Genomic DNA, 19,486 nt, shown 5'->3' on the forward strand with positions numbered 1-19,486 from the left:
ATACATTTTTAATAGAATGTCTTGCACTTTCTTAGAATTATGGTGATGAAAATTGTTGTTTTCGACTCAAAAATCATGTGTTCAACAGAAGTCTAACCGTTACGCCTCGTGTGCTTTTTCAGATGTGATATGTCATCAGCGCATTCCATTATGCTGTTGCAGACTAAGCGAGAATGGAAGGCGTTATGATTGTAATATAATGCACTTTGTACTGTAATAAAGTTTTGTCACTGGTGAATGAGACACGAGGTAATCTGACGTTGCATTCAACTCTTCAGCAATGCCGTACTTCATCGTGTCGCTAGTCTGGCTTTGGAGAGTGATTTGCAGGGATGGTGGGCTCTTATGTTTTCAAAACTAGCTTGCTATTGCTAGCCTCTCTGAAATCGGCTATCCTTCTTTAAGTACCTTAATATTCTCAATGGAAATTTTTCAAAGCCCCTTAGTTTAAAATTAAGCAATAGTAATGCTAACTTTAAAAAACTCTACTAATCTTAGAAAAGACTAGTGAACAAATCATTAAGCATGACACATACAAGTCAAGTCAAGTCACCTTTATTTATACAGCACTTTTAACAATACAGATTGTGTCAAAGCACTTAACAGTATCAAATTGGAAGATAAGAGTGTCAATAATGCATAATGATAAGATTAAACACTCAATTTGTATTTACATAATTTGACACAAGAACCTGGTGAAAATTAATTACAGAACCACATGAAAAAGACATAAAAGGAATGAACAGCAACCAAATAGTGCACAACAGAAATAATACAAACTGGAGCACTTTTGCACACTGAATTGAGTGGCTCTCTGGCTATTCACATGGATGCATACATACATGCACATGAGTCTCTTTGCTTATGTCAAGCTAAAGAAACACCAGGTCTGACTGCGCTCCAGAGGACATACATTAATAAAAGCATGCACTTTTATGGAAAAAAGAAAATGCATGTTAAAGCTATTGTTACTGGCACAAAATTTAACAAGTTTAGATTTTTTTTTTTACATGTGATGATCAAAGTTTCCCTTTAAAAATGCAAGTCTTGCACTGAGACAAGAAAATGTGCAACCTGCCAAAAGAGTCTGAAAGAATCTAGAAAAAGGTCACCTCATGCTAATTTTTAACCAACAAATATTAAATAATCATCACAGTTAAGATAATTTATAGAACTCAACATACACACACTGTCCAGAACAAGGTTGTAAATGAAATACAATTAAATTAAAATCACAAACACAATCTGTAAAACAATCAAAGAACATTTTTATTAGAAGAATTAACAGCTTTTTTTGTGGTCAAAGCATGTTATGAACTGCAAAATTTTACACAGGCTTTTTATAATATGCAGAAACACAGATTTCTCCAACACAGTTGTCCACAGATGCCACTAAACAGACTGTGCAAGTGCAAATCCATACAGGTGTAATGAAACTGATGATCTCAGGCTAAACCAACAAGCCTCTCGCTGACTTCCCAAAGCTTTTTGGCTACTGCATCATCTCTGGCTTTAGTGGTAAGGTTCTGCACTGCGCAGCTAGAGAAGTAGCGTCCACTTAAGGGTTCAATACCCTCTTCAAGTGCACAGTAAAGAGACGTCTGAGCTCCGCATTCCACGTCCGAAAAGAAAAGCAGCAAAATCGGTGCCATGATCAGCCTCCACCATAGATTGCTGTGGCGACCTATGTCCGTTTTGATGGCCCCTACAAAATAATTCAGCATTGGTTACTTATGACCTACGATATTTTATCAAGTACTGCTTTTTAGAGAATAAAGAACACAGACTGACCTGGATGAAGACTGTAGCAGGTGACGTTTGTGCCTTTGAGTTTCTTGGCCAGTTCATGTGTAAAGAGGACATTGCAGAGTTTGCTGTGACTGTACAACCTTAATAAGGCCACTACAGAGTTTCCTAAACCCAAATCTTTATGAGTGTTGATGCAGTCAAAATCAATTTTCCCCCACCAATGGGCCATTGAAGAGACTGTCACAACTCTGCTGGGCCCGCACTCTTTTAACCTTTCCAGCAGCAGGATGGTTAACAGAAAGTGACCGAGGTGATTGACGCCAAAGATCCTTCCAAAGCCATCCTCAGTCTTGCCATCAATTACAAGTCCTACAAACACAGAAAAAGAAATCAATTTAAAGTTTTTAAACCTAACGTTATGAATTTGTTATCTTCAAAAGTTACTAATTGTATCATTGCAATTGCATATATTCGATAGCTACCTGCATTGTTGATAAGAATGTCCAATCTGGATTCTTTCTTGAGAAAGTTTTCAGCGAAAGACCTCACAGATTTCAGACTGGCCAGATCCAAGTGCATATACAAGACTTCTTTGTTTCCTGATTCCTGTGTGCCAGTCACATCAGTTCATTGACTTACATTAACATACATTAATTGATTTAATACATTCCTACATTAATTCTGCAAATTTATGTAGCAGCATCACAGATTTGATCAATAAAACAGCGTGCTACTGATATGACTGGATTTTATTTATTTACTTTTCTAAAAGTACTATATTTATAATTTATTAGGTGCAAAGTTTTTTAATGAGGGAATATTAAAAGAGTGCAACAATGGGGTTCTGAAGATAGAAATTCCATTCATTTTCTACAAAAACTTTGAAACATTCATAAACTTATAAAGACAGACCTACATATGAACTACTTAATTGATGATATGTGTTTGTTGAAACATATTTTGCAATAAATCTAAAATGCAATGTTTCTATATAGCCTATACAATCAAACTGTGTTTTACATGGGCATTTACAACCCTAGCATTTGTCCCTAGAATGAAATGGTCTGTTATTACCTTATTTGGAAGGGTCATGAATAATAATGGTGAGCTCCGCTCTGATTGGCTGTTTCACAGTGCGGCTCGTTTCAGTAGCTCACACAGCAGGAAGGAAACACAGGGAGGAAAATATATATTTTAAAATAATATGGACACAACTATTTTTTTATATTAAGTAGCGAAATGAACTGTTTCGTACAGCTAAAAATAGCTGGACACGGACCAGAACAGAAGCTTGACCCATACAATTTACAAATGGCCACGCCCATTTTTAGGGCAAGAAAAAGTTGGATAGCTCTTGCGGTTATTGAGTCTGCATGTGGGGGAGGAGTCCATTAGACCACGCAATTTAGTTCATCATCAAGAAACAGCCATCATAATGGAGCTCTGTTTAATATCAAGCAAAAGACGTATTGTTCTCTTGTAATTTGCCATTGATGAGTAGTTACTTTGGGAATTGAACCCCTTAAGTACTGTCCAAAGCCCGTGATCACTCACTTTCTAACATCAAACAATATAGATTTTACTCAGAGGCGGAGAGTAGTGAAGTATTTTTACTTTACTCAAGTAAATTTAAAAAGTATCTGTAGTTTATCAGAGTGCTTTTCTTTGGACAACTTTTACTTTACTACATTCCAAGCATAATGTCTTACCTTTTACTGCACTACATTTCATGAATAAAAGTTGTTGTTTGTTTCACCTTTAATACTTAAGAACATTAAAGATATAGTACTTTCTTGTATTCAAGTAAATCTCTGAATTACTTTTACTTGAGTAAAAGTAAGAAAGTAATAGATTTCTAATGTAATTAAGTATTAAATGATATTTAATATGAAACGTAGTGCAGTAAAAAGTACAATATTATGCTTTGGAATGTTGTGAAGTAAAGTTTTATAAAGAAAAACATCTGATAAAGTACAGACACTTAAAAAGTACTTTTACAGCAGAGTAAAAATACTACTGTCCGCCTCTGATTTTACGTTCTAACGTCAAACAATATAGATTTTAGCAAAATGTGTTGCAATTTCTTTTAATAATGGTGATAAAAGTATTTTTTTTTTTTTTTTGATAAAGTCGTTATTTTTGTTTTATTTCCGAACAAAAAGTATTCTCGTCGCTTCATAGCGATACGATTGAACCACTGATGGCAGATGGAGTATTCTGACGATGTGTTTCATACTTTTCTGGACCTTGACAGTGTAATTTATTTGGCAGTCAATGAAACAGTCACAAGCCTCCCGGTTTTCATCCAAAATATTTTCAAATGTGTTCCGAAGATGAACTTAGCTTTTACGGGTTTGGAACGACAAAATTTTCATTTTGGGGTGGAGTATCCCTTTAAGTTAGCCTAGACCCTGTTGAACAGTGCCTCTTCCGGTCAGTAGGTGGGACTGTCAATCAACATGCTTTAATAACCTCTTATGATTCAAAGAGCTAATAAGGTAACATTATGTTTACTTAAAGCTATTAACGCTTTTTAATTATTTTAAATATAAGATACCAATTAACAGAGTTAAAACATTAAACTTGTTGTGAAACAATACACATCCTGAAATTTGAATGAAGCTCAATAACACTGAATAAGAAACCATGCGCCTCCTAGTGGAACTTTCATTTTGTCTTATTAGAAAAGGCCATTATCCTGAAGTTATTATACAATGCTCGCTCTCACCCTTTGGATGTCTGTGACAGCAGCCTGAGCTCTGCTTTCATCTCTGCAGGCTAGAATCACACGAGCTCCCCTTTTCGCAAGATCCAGCGCGGTGGCTTTGCCGATTCCCGTGTTTGCTCCTGCAATTAAACCAGCTTAAAATGTCAATCTTCAAATCTATTCAGTTGCTTATCACGAAATGCCGGTGTAAACGTTAGTGGACGAGTTGTCAGTTTTGCGTTGTGTAACGTGGAGTGTTTACGATTAGCGTCAAATCTGCAAAAGCCGTTTTAAAACTCAATAATAATAAAACGAGGACATGCGCAATTGTTTGAGGAGAATATCAAATGCACTAAAAACGAGCACATACCAGTCACGATCACAGTCTTCCCGTGCAGTTTGGCCGTACTTTTACATTTTGGCAGGTGCAACACTGTCACGCACAGCAGCAGGTAAAACCCGACAAGTCCTCCACAGATGAGCAGAACGGTAAACATTATATTCAAACGATCAGAGCAATAACTGCTATATCTGCTTATGAAAGAGCTCGGTTCCCTTCAGACTGGGAACAGGAAGACGTGCTGGAGTCAAACACGCCCTCCTGGATACAGTCCATTTAGATTACAAAAACCAAGTCCAGACACTCACAGCTATTATATTGAACATTACACCACTGCTGAGCTGCTTTTATTCACTCCACTGACTGAAATGGCATCTAAATATTTGTTACATTTTCTGAGGAAAAATATGAATGCTTTTGCCCATGCAAAACTCACGACCACGTTGCTATTATGTGGCTTCTGTTGTTGAGATTTTGAAATCACGTCCATGTTTCTAGAGTGTTCAAGATTTTAAGGTATTCTGGTCCCCCGATATGGTTTAAGTCCAGGAACCTCTAGGGGGCAACAAGGGTCCATGGAAAAGTTTAGGGGGGAAAAATATAAAATAAATAAGATCATTTTTAATTAAACAAATCAATTGACTAAAAAGATACAAATACAAATTTGGCATAAAATAAATAATAAAATGGATTAAAATCAACAAATAAACAATTTATTATATAAAACATTTATTATATTACTTCACAGTATAAATTGGGTCTTTATAAAAGAAATATATACAGCTCCCTTAAAATTTTAGAATGGTCTCTTTAGGTGTCAGTGGTGTCTAAAAGATTGAAACCCCTTGTTTAAGTCAGTCCTTCATTGTAAATGTATCCGATTCATGCTTATCCAATCTTACACTAGATGAAAATGTAAGTCTGTTTTTTTTTGTTTAAATAGCACCCCTTTTCTTAAACCAACTATATTGTATCATGCACAAGGCAGGCATCTGAATATTTGCAGAAGAGCAGGCCGTGATTGAATCAGTAAGCATGACACATGAACCCAAGCTAACAGGATTTCTAAAGCATGTTATTTAAAATCTGGTTTGTATTTACATAGTTTGACACAAGAACCTGGTGAAAACTAATTACAGAACCACATGAAACAGACACATAAAAGGACTGAACAGCAACCAAATAGTGCACAACAGAAATAATACAAACTGGAGCACTTTTGCACACTGAATCCTGTGGATCTCTGGCTATTCACATAGATACTTACACATATATGTACATGAGTCTCTTTGCACGTGTCGCGCTAAAGAAACACCAGGTCTGACTGCGCTCCAAAGGACATACATAAATAAAAGCTCAGTTTTTATGTGAAAAAAAGAAAATTCATGTTTGTATAAAAACTATTGTTACTGGCACAAAATAGAACATGTTTTGGTTTTGATTTTTTTTTTTTTTTTTTTTTTACGTGTGAAAACTGCTCATTTGTTCTGAGCATAGAGGATGATCAAAGTTTCCCTTTAAAAATGCAAATCTTGTATTGAGACAAGAAAATGTGCAACCTGCCAAAAGAGTCTGAAAGAAACTAGAAAAAAGTCACTTCATGCAAGTGTATAAACAATTAAATAATTAGGAAACTGTTTAAACTGTACAAGTCAATGCTTTAAGGGTTAAGTTACAAGATTGGGTTGGAGCGGAGGAGGTGCGACCTTGCTCAGCTGCTCCCCCGGTTGGCCAGGTGTGGGAGTGAGGCTGCAGGTGGTGAGCTCCTCTTTAAGCGGCTTGTTGGCAAACTCGGTGATACTGAATATAAACTGCAAGCAGCCCAGTTTGACGTGACTTCCGTGATGGAGGAGTGCAGTGCCTTCCCATCCAGCACCACTGCCTCCAATCAAACTGGAGCCGCTGTTTTTACAGTTACAGGGAGTGATGGGAGCATCGTGGGACTGGCAGCTCATAACTCCGCCCTCTGTTGTCGAAGCCACGCCCATTGCAGACTCCTCCTGCTCCTTTTTCCTGCAGCGCCCTACAAACACACTTGAGTTAATATCGAAGCTTACTCTGTTTTTAAAGTTGTCATGAAATGGAAATCAGCCTATCTATTTTCTAAATGCATGTTAATTACTTTATTTTAAATGATTAATTCATGTATTTTTTTTTTTTTTTTAAAGAACTTCTAGTCTGGAACAGGAAGAGAAATAACTCACGGATGATGTTCTGCACTTTGGCTAGCAGGTTGCTGGACGGACTCTGGTTCATCTTCTCAGAGAAGTCACAGGAATATAACACGTTGTCAACGGTCGTCCCGTGTTCGCTGTAGTTCAGCAGTTCATACTGCTTTGTATTCTGGGGGAGGAGAGAACAAATGTATGTACACGTAAATGACCTCCTTTGTGCTTAAAGCATGTTAAATGTTTAAAATCGCATACCTCATCATAAAATATACAGGCATGTTTCCCTGAAACGTAGTTACAATGCCCGTAGTTTGTAAGGCACACGTCCATATCAGCACCTGCAATGAGAAAACATAGTTGTACTGAACACTATAGGATGACGCATTTCCTGCAGCCACAGAATGATAATCACCTGTCCCGATGTACAGACTCCTGTAGCACATATTTACAGCCATTCCCTTTCCCGAGACCGAACACAACGAAGCTCTTGCCTGTACTTCCCTGTTTTGGGCTGAAATGAAACATCAAGAATTCATTCACTGATGGTAACACAAATGTAAAAAAAAAAGCATAACGAATAATGAATCTCATACCTTCACTGTGTTTCCTGTGAGTGGGTGACACAGGTGAAGGAGAACTGTTCTCAAAGGGAGAGGTTTTCGATTCAAAGAGCTGCTGAATCCGCTGCCATGCTAAGAGCTTGATAAATCTCTCATCCAATGAGCCAAGCTCAACTTCTGCAATACAAACAGGGTTTCAGAATGCTTTCAAAATGCTGCCGCCTTCTGAAGTGTTTTAATTAATATAATTTAAGTAATAGTAATAATAATTATTTTATAGTCAATTTGATATATAACACGCATTTTATCCAAATTGTGCAGGCTTACAAACATGCAGATGTATTCTATTAAATATTAAATTCAAGTATGTAAGTTTGGTGAGCATGTATGAAATTCTATGAAAAAAAGAGTAGCAGACTGATTTATGGCAGCTTTATGTATAGCTATCAACTGTAATTATGACAGCGGTATATTAATTTCACTCACTTAACTGTAGGGAGTGCCAAAGTCATAAAAATACACAAAACTACTGATTTAAAACTAGGAAGGATTATGAACTCCTAAAAGTTACGATATCTTTTCAACATAACTTGAAAAGCAAAACAGAAAGATTACAAGATTCCTCTATGAGACACACAAACCCACCTCCGCTGTTCTGCATGATGTCTTTTATTCGTCCGGACAGATCCAGCATGTTAGGTTCTGTGCAAGAGAAGACATCACCACTGCCTGCCATTACAGCATCCAAAACAGCATTCCCATCTGATAAGAGAAAGCAGGCAATCAATATTTTTAAAGCGTCGCTATGTAATAATCAAACTAGAAAAGTAGGCATTTACCACTGGAAGAGGATGTAGATTTCTGACCTTTTGACCCGGTGTCTGAGATGCTTTTCTGTGGTTTAACAGCATGTGCTCCTGAACATACAGTAGAGCCTGAGAGTTTTGCTGCTGCTGTGTCTGAAACTGATGTAGTTTTCTCATGGTCACATGATGGAGTGCTGGGCTCAGATTTGACACAAGCAGGAGGAGGGACCTCTGTGCCACTACAGGACTTTAAGCTGGCTCTCTCAGTCTTGGTTTCCGTTTCAGTGTTGGCACGGTTGGGTTGAGTTGGCGTGTGTAAACGGGACATTTCATGGTCAGTGGTGTTTTCTTGGGTTCTATCAGGACCCTGCATTCCATTGGACTGAACCAATCGGTCTACAGGGCCATTTGTGGTCTTACAGTTCTGACACAGTCCATCAGTACATGAGCTACAGGAAACTTTTGGAGCAATGTTCTGGCTGCCCATTGAGGCGGCACTCTGGCAAGAGTCTCTGAGTTTCAGATCAGTCTTTACTGTGTGTTCTGAATCCCAAGGAGATGTTTGTCTGTTCCATAAATGCCTCATAATGCTGCACTGCAGCGAGATGACGTCTTTGAGCCACTACAACAAAGCATAACAAAAACACTGGTTCAGAAAAAATACTGAATTCAAAAGCAGAAGCAAACCGCCGGCTGCTTATACACACCTGACACTGTTCGTCTTCACTGGCTAAGTGCTGTGGGACAAAAGATTCTGGAAGGCCGGTGCAGATCAGCTCCCCTTCACGGATTCCTGCCGTGGCCATCAGAGTAGGCGGGTTCTGGTACTGTGACTTTATGGCATCTGGAACCTGCGATTAATCAAGCAATATTTCAAAATCATCACAAGTGTCAATCACTGGTGTCAAACAGTGAGTTTAAAAGAGGACAGATCACCTTCAGAGTCTTTCTGCTGTTGGCATGAGCCGATCGCCGTGTAGGGGGGTGCTGCCGATGTATCTGCTGCAGGAAGTCAAGTTTGACGGCATGCTGGGATATTCGGTCCTGAAACTGGTCAAATAACTGGCAACGGTTGCTGAGGGTCAAGCTTCTCTGGTTCAGCTGTGAGGAAAGGAGGAGAATGAATGAGTGGCATGTTTGTAGGGTCTTTTTTAATTTAGCATATGAAAATGTCACAATTCAAAAGATACACAAATCTTGGTTCTGTTTTACACAAGCTTCCTTACTACCAGGTTCTGGATGTGGTTGGGACACATCCACCTGCCTGTAGGGAAGGCAGTGAGAGGCGGGTCCAAACAGTCCATGTGAAACAAGAGAGGGCAATAGTCGCACTGGATCAGTGGAGCCAATCGACAGCTCCTGAGAGAAAAGGACAACTATTAATGTATAACATCCTAAAAAGGGGTCCTTTAGAAAAATAAATAAATAAATAAAAGTAAAATAACATATATACATTTATAAAAGCTTGTACCTGCTGCATGTGTAGCACACCTTCACCGGCAGTGGAACCAGTCCAAAATGGTCCAGCTCATGTTGTGGACGTTTAATGCTCTTGGCTGATAACTCGTCTTTTCGTCTCCTTTTGCTGGTGCCTGAGACGAAGAAAACAAATGCATTGAATCTTAAAATCACATACAGTCTGTTCACACTATTTTAAAGTGAGATCAGAAAGTCCTGTACCTGGAAGTGCGGTCGTGCAAGTGAGGTCATTTGGAAGCTGAAACTGCGTAGGGTTCCTTTGCATGGCAGCGGCGATTAGGAGGTCAAATGGTCTTTTGAGGGTTGTTGTGATATTTGAGAGTTCAGGCTCAGAACCCTGGGCCTCATCCTCCACGTCCAGGAGGTCTTCCTCCATGTCGTTCTGCTCAGATGGTGTGGGCGTGTCTGTGGAAGAAGTGTTGGAGTTGGGCGTCGCAGGTCGGCTGCTGGGTCGTCTCTCCAAGAGTCGTACCTGAGCGACAGCGGCCCGAAGCCCTGTGCCACCCGACCCCACAGAAGGATCCAGACGTAATGTCCCACATTCCTGCTCAGGAGCCGGAGAAGGCGTCTGCTTCCCCAGCTGCCGCTCCAACAGACCGTTAATTTGCTCCTTCTTCTGCTCCCTTTTCTGTTAAGAGCCAATATACAAATAACATGATCACAAGTCAATTGCATTTTTAAACTTAAGGCCTATTTCTTTCTTTTCTTTTTGTTTTTTAAAGCAACCCACTGACATATTCTACAAAAATGTTGTAGAATTAAAGTATAAAGAATTTTCAAACACGGTAAATATTTAATAATCATGCATGTGATTAGCTAAGGATGAAAAAGAAGGAAAACCTGTTTTTCTCTCATTCAGTATGACTATACAATAATAACATAATAATAACAATTACACAATTACATTGTAATAACAATAACATCAATTACACAATATAACAATAATTTAAAATATTTTATTAAGTTATAAAAAGTACATATTACTAATATTCTAATAATGTTAATGTAAAATACGTTACACCATTTTATTTTATCCGAAAACTGCAGGGAGATTTTAAGGCTTCTCTGTTGTATAAACTATTCTCCTTTCAAATTTGGGAAGATTAAAAAATTAAGGGCAAGTTTAAAACTTCACATAACATGAGTGGTTGTTTCATAACAGGACACTAACCTTCTTGCGAACCGAACAGCGATGACACATCCAGTCACCAGGGGGCAGCATTTCTCTGCTCAATGGCGGGTTACTGAGGAAATGTAAACAAAGTCAGAGGTAAAGCTACAGGCTTCATTTAGCACAGAGCAAACATACACATATATAGTATTTACAGCCACTCAATACTACAATGAATGATAATGGGACAGCAGACCAACTTTATACTTTAGCCTACTTTGAATGTAAAATTTAAAAAAATGAAATATTAATGATACTATAATTTTGGCAGTTTCTAAAACCATGCCCACATTAAACACCTATGCAAGAGATGTTTTAATAGAGGCAACTTTGAATAAACCATCTATACCCGGCCGGCACTGAGAGGGTAAATCAATACCTCTCTCTGTAAGAAAGGAGTCTCTGTTTTCTAATGCATTGCACATGCGCAAACAGATCTACGTTCAAACACTTCTGTTCTACTGACGGTAGGTGGTAGAATCCGTAATGAAGCCTAAAAGCACCAGGCTCTCAGATTTTATAAACTTCAACAACTAGGTAAAAATATTGCAAATAAAAACCTGTTCTAACTTCCCACAGTTCTTTCAAATTACTGATTTATCTAATAACACATAAACCCATTAAGAGATCTTGCTGATGTAGTTTCTTTTTGAAGCACATCTGATCAATCCCAGAAACTCTGGAACTTACTAGAGACTACCCAAATGAAGGCCAGTGTAGCAGATTTCCAGTGGCCCATGGGCCACGCAGCACCAGCTGCATGTGTTTCTCCTCAAGCACACATGGAATCATTTCACCTCCCAAACAGACAGAATAAACAATGAAAAAATACGGAGGGGAAATCGAAATTCAAACATCCTCCACTGCAGCTAACCGACTACGGCACGAAGTGAGTTTACAGTCACAATAAAACAGAAATAGTGACAGAGCTTTTCTTCCAAACTGTGACGTACATCCGCGTGTAACAGACTACCACATAAGAAAAAAAAATGTACGGCAGGAACTTGGTTCTATGCATCAGTTGTTGACTGGATTTTAAGATGTGGACATTGCACTCAAAAATGGAGGCAGATGAGCGTTAAAGCTTGCTGGGCCAAAGTTTAGGCAGAAGCCCTGCATACGTCATCAGAAAGAAGTCTGTCTTTTAACAATTAAAAAAAATGAAACATGCACGGATGAATTGTTTACAATAAAATCTATAACACACATTTAGAAAATAGATACGGCGAATTTTCATTTCACGCAGACATTAATAAACAAAGCCGATCATCACAGATGTGCAAACATCTGACAAACTGACTCAAGACGATTCAGGAAAATCCATCTCATAATCTCAGTCTCTCCATAATAGAGACGTGGTCGTGGCCTTCAGATGTCCATGGTTAATGATTATTTATCAGCTCCCTGCTAGAGCTTTTCCCTGCTCGTGCAAGAAACATCAGACAGCATATAAATAAACTCAAACACCCATGATGTTCCATCTGGAGATGCAAGAAGAAACAGCCAAATCTAATGGACGTCTAGTTGTAATGCATGTGTCCCAACTAAACAAGCATCACAGTCCTGGGCCCAGCTTTGTCCCAGCTCCAGCATCACACACACCAGCACTGTAGATGGAAGGCAGCGGGGCAGTGATCACAACACAGCAGGTCCCCTCCTTCCCGGCAACTGTCGCAGGTATCGTGATTGGTGGCCCTGCCCGCTCTCCTGGTGCTCCTGTCCGGTTTCCTGGTCCGCTTCTCTCCATCCTCAGACTTGGGTGGCGCCAGCAGAGTCTGGATTTGCTGCAAGAGACAGATTCAGAAACTCATTAGTGAAACATCTGCCCGCGTCTTACATCACATCAGCCGCTGGAGCCATTGTTGGGCCGTGACCGTGAGCGCGCGCGCGCCCGTGTGAAGGGAGCCTGTGGAATGGATGACATTAGCGAACAAGAGCGGGTTAGCGGCGGCACTGACAATGTTAACCGGACAGTGAAGAGAGGAATAAACGAGTGCACGAGCGTGTTTGTCTTACCTCCATCAGCCCGCCGGAGGTATCCAGATCGTACACGATCGTCGGGGTCTCCATTTTTCCCCACATCAACACCAGCCCCAACTGGTTCCGTCTCCCTCAGCCACTACGTTACACGCCGACTCCTGTCAGATGAAGAGCGTCTGACCTCCAAACAGCCGTGGGATTCCCGCCCGTGTTTGTTGTGGCTCCGCGCGGGCTCTCCGTTAATCGAGCAGGCGCGCGGAGGCCTCTATCCCCGGTGCTGTGCGAGACTCCGGCCCGGCAAGAGAAGGAATAATAAAGACGCAGAAATTTTCATTAAGTCCATGTTGGAAAGACGTCAAACATCAAGCCCCCCGAAGAACAAATCCTCCGAGGAACTGGCAGCGGCGAAAACCAGACGTTTTTCTCCCGGTAAAAGAACGACTTAACGGCGGAGCGTCTCTGTTGTGATGAAGGAACGCTCGCGCTAACTGACGCACAAACCCGTGTGCGCATGCGTCGCCCCGTCAGTAGCGTTGGGAATCCAATTCATTTAGAGAATCGGTTCGCTTCAGTGAACAGGTTCAGTAGAATCAATTTACCGATGTAATAAAGAATTAACATTTATAAATTAATTAATTTTTAAATAAATATTTATATAATAAACATTTTAAATACTGTTCTGAATGACTTCGCATTGTTTATGGTTTATGGTAAATTAATTCGTTTGTAATTAATGAAAAGAAATGAATTCATTTGTAATTTACATGAGGGTGAGTAAATGATGACAGATGTTTAAGTTTTGGGTAAAGTATCCATTGTTTACAATCGAGTGATTTACAAACGCTTTGCGAATCGGTTCGAATGAATCTTTATAAGGAGCCGGCTCAGAACAACGATTCGTTCGCGGTCCGGCATCACTACCCGTAAACAGTGGAGCCATCTTGCTCTTTCCTGCTTCTTAATAAAAGCCCTCTGTCGATGTACTCATTGTGGGAACCGTCAGTATGTCCTTTTTGTGGGAGTGAGGAGCTTGTTTAATACATCAACCGGCGAGGGTTTGAAAGCAGATGCCATTATCCGGTTTGTTTACGTGTTCGAAGCCTCTTTGTATTGTGAGGGAAATTTCTGGCCTCTGATTGGTCCGTTTTGTCGCCGGCGTGACACGAAGCAACGTGTGAAACAATTTCATTATGATGGTTTGGAATGAACTAATATTAAAATCTCCAGTGAGCACTGAACAATGGCGGTGAACAATTATTAATTAATTTATGTTGTATATAATACGTAGGCTATATATTTATCAAATATGTGTGATCTGATTAATTTTCATATTTACATAAATTCAGCATTCAGAATAAATTAGCATTCATAGATATTCAGTATTTCGAATAAATAATAAAATGGATTGTATTGAAAACAAAATGCATTTTTATTCTAATAAAAATCTGAATAAAAATAATCAGCAGTAGAACGATTGAAAGATAAATCTGTGATCCTGTTCAGTAAATAGTTGCAGTCTTGTTTAAATTAAAACTTCGACAGCTACACACTATATTGCATAATAAATACACAACACCATAATGTAGTTTTAGACCGTTTATTTACAAAGTGTTCTGCAAATAAGCCCCCATGCAGCGACAGTGCCAGTGTTATATATAGAGAAATGGCTTTATCACCATCATGAGTGCAGATGGAACTCAAGACTCTCACTCTCCCAACTCTCATAGGTTTTGCTGCATGTGGTGAAAGCAGCTTCCACCTCTGTGGTTCCCCAATGTGAAACAAAGACTCCAGTGCATTCTGATATAGTCCAGCCTCAAGGTGTGAGCCTTGGGGAATTTCACCAGACAAAAAACAAAAAAAAAAAAGAGTACAACACAAACCTCAGGCTCTGATGTGCTACAGAAATAACACCCTATTGTCCACCATCATTAATGTGCTGGCAGAGGTCTTGGAGAAAAATACATTTACAGGAGCCCAGCAGAAAAAAGGGAGAGGTGCCAAAAGAAAGACAGGTGAATTTTACATACACACCTCGTATTGCCTTGCATCCTGAAAAGATAAACAAATCAAATTTCAGTACAGTAGTTCCTCTTTGTCGTAACGTTCAAAGTCTTCATTCAGAGCCCACTTAAATACAGCTGGTGATCCAAGTTGTACTTGAAGCAAAAAAACATTGTGCAAAAAAAAATACACAGCTTTGGAAGTGACATACATCTAAAAAATATCACATTTATTATAATTTGTTTAAAAGTTTGGGGTTAGATTTTTAAAATATTTTTGAAAGAAGTCTCTTATGCTCACCAAGGCTGCTTTTAATTGATCAAAAATACAGTAAAACCGAAAATTTTTAGAATGTAATTAGTTTAAAATAACTTTTCTTTTCTATATATTTTAAAATGTAATATATTTCTGTTATGCAAAGCTGAATTTTCAGCAGCCATTATTTCAGTCTTCAGTGTCACATGATCCTCCAGAAATCATTCAGATATGCAATAATATGATTTGGTACTCAAAGTCACTTCTTATTTTTATCAATGTTGTGCTGCTTAATATTTTTTATGGAAACCATTATGCATTTTTGTAACAGTGTAAATGTCTTTTCTGTCACTTTTGATCAACTGAATGCGTCCTTGCTGAGAAGCACTACTTCTTTAAAATAAAAAAAATTAATCTAAATTTCTGAATGGTATTGTAGCTTTGATAAGTTTATAAATGTACAATGTGCAAGCTAATTCAAGAGCTTCATTAGCATTTTATTGTTATTTGAATCAAAAGAGAGAAAACTCATGAAACACAAAATGATGAACATGTGAGCATAAATGATTTGAAACACAAACAAGAGTCCTGTGAGATATAGTTTAACTAAACATTAATAATTGTATGATCATTCAAGTGGAATTTGGACATTTTTCACATTCAACAGATATTTCACATTTTTCACATTCAACAGATATCAGCGACTCGGTAACTTGATGATTAGGAGATGATTTTTGGTTATTATGAGGTACTCCAGTATTAGTAAGAATTAACATCCAATATGAGAACATGAAGAGGGTAAATTGAGACACACACACACACACACACGTTTGTTTTAGTGGTTTACGGGGACTCTCCATAGGCGTAATGGTTTTTATACTGTACAAACTGTATGTGCTATTGTCCTACACCAACCCTACACCTAAACCTACCCCTTACAGGAAACTGTCTGCGTTTTTAGATAAAAAAAAAAACACCATTTAGTATGTTTTTTAAGCCTTAAGCTTTTCATAAACCTCCTTCAAATTGTAATACCTCTGTCATACCCATGTTATTATACAAATTTTGTCCCCATAAACCACAAAAACCAGCACACACACACACCTGCTGAGTTCTAGATATCGATGACCCACAGCCTCGAGCCTAAATGGGTTTTTACATCTAAAATGAATGTTTTCATGAGGGACTCCATGACTTTCCTTCTCCACTGCAACCTGACATATTTTATTCTAACCCTTAGTATGTTATGAATATACAGCAGCAATTTTTGAACTTGAAATATTAAAACAAAAAAGACATTAAAATAAGTCTTAAGATTTTATGTAACATTAAGCACTAAATTATGAAGACAGTTTTATTATATATCGTGTCCTTAATTCTTTAGTAGCGCCATTACATGGTACTGATACGGCTACATTAAAGTATAAATACTGGCCTTTAAAATAAAAGCATATTTCTCTGTTTGCTGTTTAGCCATTTAACTCTGTTTATTCGCACTATTTGTTCTGCAGACCAAGTCAATGTCATAAATAACAGGTGGAATGACAGAATGGCAGGCAGGGTTGATCAGGACAGGACGATGGTGTTGTGAGAGCCCACGTCTCTGAGGTTCATGGCATCCATACTTACTCCCGTCTCATACACAGGGTTGTCAAATGCAGATTCTTCTGTCATGTTATCATATGGTAGAGATGACGAGCCAGGAAGCTGAAAAGTCTTGCTTTGAGCTCTGCAGACACAAACAAAAAAACCTTATTGGTGAAAAACAAACCCCAAAACAATAAGCACAGTGTCCTTTTCCCTGCCCTTGAAACTTACATTGAGATGCAGAGGAAAACGACCAGGAGGAGCATCAGCACCACCGCTACAGGAATCAGAACTGCGATGGCCATGTTGACGCCCTCCACGTCAAACTCTGAATCAGCAGCTGTAATGTGGACATGTAATGTGGAACATTTAAAAAAAATAATAATAATACGATGATGAATGTTTTGTTAATACTAAAAATATTGTCACCATTCAATTTGTGTTCCTCATTGTTTCTTGACGAAGCTGAAAAAGACCAGTAACAACTTCTGTGAGACACCTGAATCATTAAACAGTGCTTTAAAACTCGTACTGTAAGATATATGCCACTTGAAAAGAAAGCAGTTCGTACCTCTGCACATGGGTGGCGCTCCGCTCCATTGAGACGGATGTCCAGGGAGGCAGTGGATAGTGGGTTCACCCTGAAGCACATAACCTGTACGGCAGGTGAAGCTCAGAGTCTCTCCTGCCTGGAAGAATGCTGTCTCTGAACTTTGGATGGCCGTGGAGGGGGCACCAGGGTTACTGCAGGGTTCATATCTTTCAGCTACAGAAAAAAACAGATTTCAGTCTGCTGGAGTGTATGTGCTGGGACGCAGTAATCCTGAAGTCCACTAGATGGCAGTACAGTGTCAGGTTTAGGGTTGTATTTCTTGTAATGCTGAGAAATAAATGCAACAGCACATATGCTTTATCACTTACGGACACATTTGGGCAGTCTTTCACTCCACTTTGGGTCTGCAGTATCTCTGCTGTAGCAAGTGAGCACTCCTGGGCCAGAAAGTGAGTATCCTTTGTTGCAAATGTATTCCACGGATGATCCCACAGCGAAACGAGAGCCGCTTACCAGTCTCCGGCTGTTGTCCACTAGCCCCGGATCCTCACATGACACAACTAGGCAAATATCAGAAATAAAAAAAACACGAAAACAACAACAACACAGAAAACATTTTTAATTTCCCCAACACTGAAAAAAAAAAATTATTAAAAAAAAAATTAGAGAAACAAAACTATACTGGAACTGAAATGTTTTGCACAGAACATTTTTTATAGCATATAATAATAATAATATTATTATTATTAATAATGTATTAAAAATAAATAAATATATCTAAAAATAAAATAATAATAATAATGATGATTAAACACATAAATATGAATTATAAATATTACATTTATAAATCTAAATTTGATTTTAAACGTGAACTAGGGTGGTTAAAAGATTAATGATTTTTAATAATTGTATATATTATTAATGAATAATATTAACTAATTATATTAATATTACATTATGTCAATAGTTCATTTAATTACTTAAAAAGAAGGCATTTGTGCAGAGGTTTTAGCTCATTTCACTGAGATGCACATCAATATGTTGAGGAAATTTTTATGGGAATTAGTTCAAATATAATATTCATTTTCAAGAAGAAAATCAGTCTAGTTATTATCAAATATCCTTAAACCAACAAATCACCATTGTTAAACTCACACAGGTACCTTCCAGTTAATGTTTCTGAAAATGTACTTTCCGTTTACTCTGCATCTGTCATTATAGGGAGGTTATTATTTGTAGTAACCTTAATTCACCAGTAAGTGGCAGCTGACCTAGTTTTAAATCTATGCAGCCATTATCAGCATGTTAATTAAGTTTTCTTAGATTTAAGCACTAATAATCTGCTGTGACCTTTCAGTGCGATGTTAGTTCTTACTTTTCTCGCAGACGGGGACGTCTCCACTCCATGTCAGATCCCACTGGCACATCAGGATCTCTGAGCCCTGCAGACGGAAGCCTGGGTAACACTGGTAGGTAATAACGGTGCCATGGGTCAGGTCGGGATGAGAAGTGCTCTTCCAGCCATTAAGGATTTCTGGCAGCTCTGCACAGGTGTCGTTACGTGGCACTTCTAGTATTTGGATGGAGGAAGGAGAAAAGCGACATTGGGTCTTGGGATTTCTCTATTTTTACCATTAAGTTTTTAATGTAAATGAGACCGCTGTGAGAAAACAGTTGCCCATCTCAGTCTTTAGTCTTTGCCAATGATGGGCACTGCCAAGCAGGTTGGCACCTCTACTGCTACTGCTTGTTCAGACACTGGGGGACCATCACTGCCCAAACATGATTCATTTAGGCACTGGATCAACAGACATGTCAATAACTGATCCTTAATGTACTAATATTTACTGTAAACTGATTACTGTACATACAAATAAAACAAACAAGAATGTAAAGATGATCAGCACATTCTCATAACGCCACTTACCAAAGAAATGCACCACAAAGCCATTGTTGTATCCGTAGACGTTGGAGGCTGGATCAGATTGAAACTGGACGGTCACATCGGCTGTAGAGGTGTAGAGTCTAAATCGAGGAAGAAAACCGCTGTACTGGCCCAGGATGTTGGCTGTGAGGTCATCACCATCATAAAAGGTCAACAGGTCATTCTTTCCCAGACGAAGA

General features: G+C 38.7%; 3 protein-coding genes across 5 annotated transcripts in view; all 3 read right to left on the reverse strand.

Moving 5' to 3' along the window:
* Positions 1 to 539: 539 nt before the first annotated feature.
* On the reverse strand, positions 540 to 5,339 carry LOC131548146 (dehydrogenase/reductase SDR family member 13-like). Its single transcript, XM_058789231.1, has 5 exons — positions 4,827 to 5,339; positions 4,478 to 4,596; positions 2,232 to 2,355; positions 1,792 to 2,118; positions 540 to 1,705 (listed from the first exon to the last, which is right to left on the reverse strand). The coding sequence occupies exons 1-5, from the start codon at positions 4,951 to 4,953 to the stop codon at positions 1,446 to 1,448; spliced, it is 957 nt and encodes a 318-aa protein (XP_058645214.1). The 5' UTR covers positions 4,954 to 5,339; the 3' UTR covers positions 540 to 1,445.
* A 148-nt stretch (positions 5,340 to 5,487) lies between these two features.
* Positions 5,488 to 13,500, reverse strand: phf12a (PHD finger protein 12a). Of its 3 annotated transcripts, none has more exons than XM_058789201.1 (15): positions 13,000 to 13,500; positions 12,586 to 12,767; positions 10,984 to 11,056; positions 10,014 to 10,440; positions 9,805 to 9,925; positions 9,563 to 9,692; positions 9,270 to 9,434; positions 9,041 to 9,184; positions 8,367 to 8,955; positions 8,173 to 8,289; positions 7,561 to 7,704; positions 7,380 to 7,478; positions 7,223 to 7,305; positions 7,001 to 7,139; positions 5,488 to 6,819 (listed from the first exon to the last, which is right to left on the reverse strand). In XM_058789201.1, exons 1-15 carry the CDS (start codon positions 13,063 to 13,065, stop codon positions 6,464 to 6,466), a joined length of 2,835 nt encoding a protein of 944 aa, XP_058645184.1. In that variant the 5' UTR covers positions 13,066 to 13,500; the 3' UTR covers positions 5,488 to 6,463. The 3 variants fall into 3 exon arrangements, with proteins under 3 accessions (XP_058645184.1, XP_058645182.1, XP_058645185.1); XM_058789199.1 differs by having other exon boundaries at positions 9,560 to 9,692; positions 13,000 to 13,499; XM_058789202.1 differs by having other exon boundaries at positions 8,394 to 8,955; positions 9,560 to 9,692; positions 13,000 to 13,498.
* Positions 13,501 to 14,661: 1,161 nt separating this feature from the next.
* sez6a (seizure related 6 homolog a) overlaps positions 14,662 to 19,486 on the reverse strand; it is a 53,861-nt gene continuing 49,036 nt past the window's right edge. Inside the window, 7 exon segments of the mRNA XM_058789246.1 lie at positions 14,662 to 16,951; positions 17,041 to 17,149; positions 17,239 to 17,274; positions 17,381 to 17,575; positions 17,731 to 17,922; positions 18,738 to 18,932; positions 19,290 to 19,486. Of these exon segments, the coding sequence (XP_058645229.1) occupies positions 16,789 to 16,951; positions 17,041 to 17,149; positions 17,239 to 17,274; positions 17,381 to 17,575; positions 17,731 to 17,922; positions 18,738 to 18,932; positions 19,290 to 19,486 (1,087 nt within the window). The 3' untranslated portion in view covers positions 14,662 to 16,788.

This window comes from Onychostoma macrolepis, chromosome 10, assembly GCF_012432095.1.
Source record: "Onychostoma macrolepis isolate SWU-2019 chromosome 10, ASM1243209v1, whole genome shotgun sequence".
NCBI classification, from domain to species: domain Eukaryota; kingdom Metazoa; phylum Chordata; class Actinopteri; order Cypriniformes; family Cyprinidae; genus Onychostoma; species Onychostoma macrolepis.

What these genes read in the sequence shown, in the direction of transcription:
- LOC131548146 (XM_058789231.1), bottom strand. Translation starts at nt 4,953, where the DNA reads ATGTTTACCGTTCTGCTCATCTGTGGAGGACTTGTCGGGTTTTACCTG. An exon ending in CTGTCACAGACATCCAAAGG is followed by an intron (nt 2,356 to 4,477) that starts GTGAGAGCGAGC and finishes ACTGGCACACAG; the next exon opens with GAATCAGGAAACAAAGAAGT. An exon ending in CATTCTTATCAACAATGCAG is followed by an intron (nt 2,119 to 2,231) that starts GTAGCTATCGAA and finishes CTGTGTTTGTAG; the next exon opens with GACTTGTAATTGATGGCAAG.
- phf12a (XM_058789199.1), bottom strand. Translation starts at nt 13,065, where the DNA reads ATGTGGGGAAAAATGGAGACCCCGACGATCGTGTACGATCTGGATACC. An exon ending in GTGTGCTACACATGCAGCAG is followed by an intron (nt 9,693 to 9,804) that starts GTACAAGCTTTT and finishes CTTTTCTCTCAG; the next exon opens with GAGCTGTCGATTGGCTCCAC. An exon ending in GAGTCTGTACATCGGGACAG is followed by an intron (nt 7,306 to 7,379) that starts GTGATTATCATT and finishes TTCTCATTGCAG; the next exon opens with GTGCTGATATGGACGTGTGC.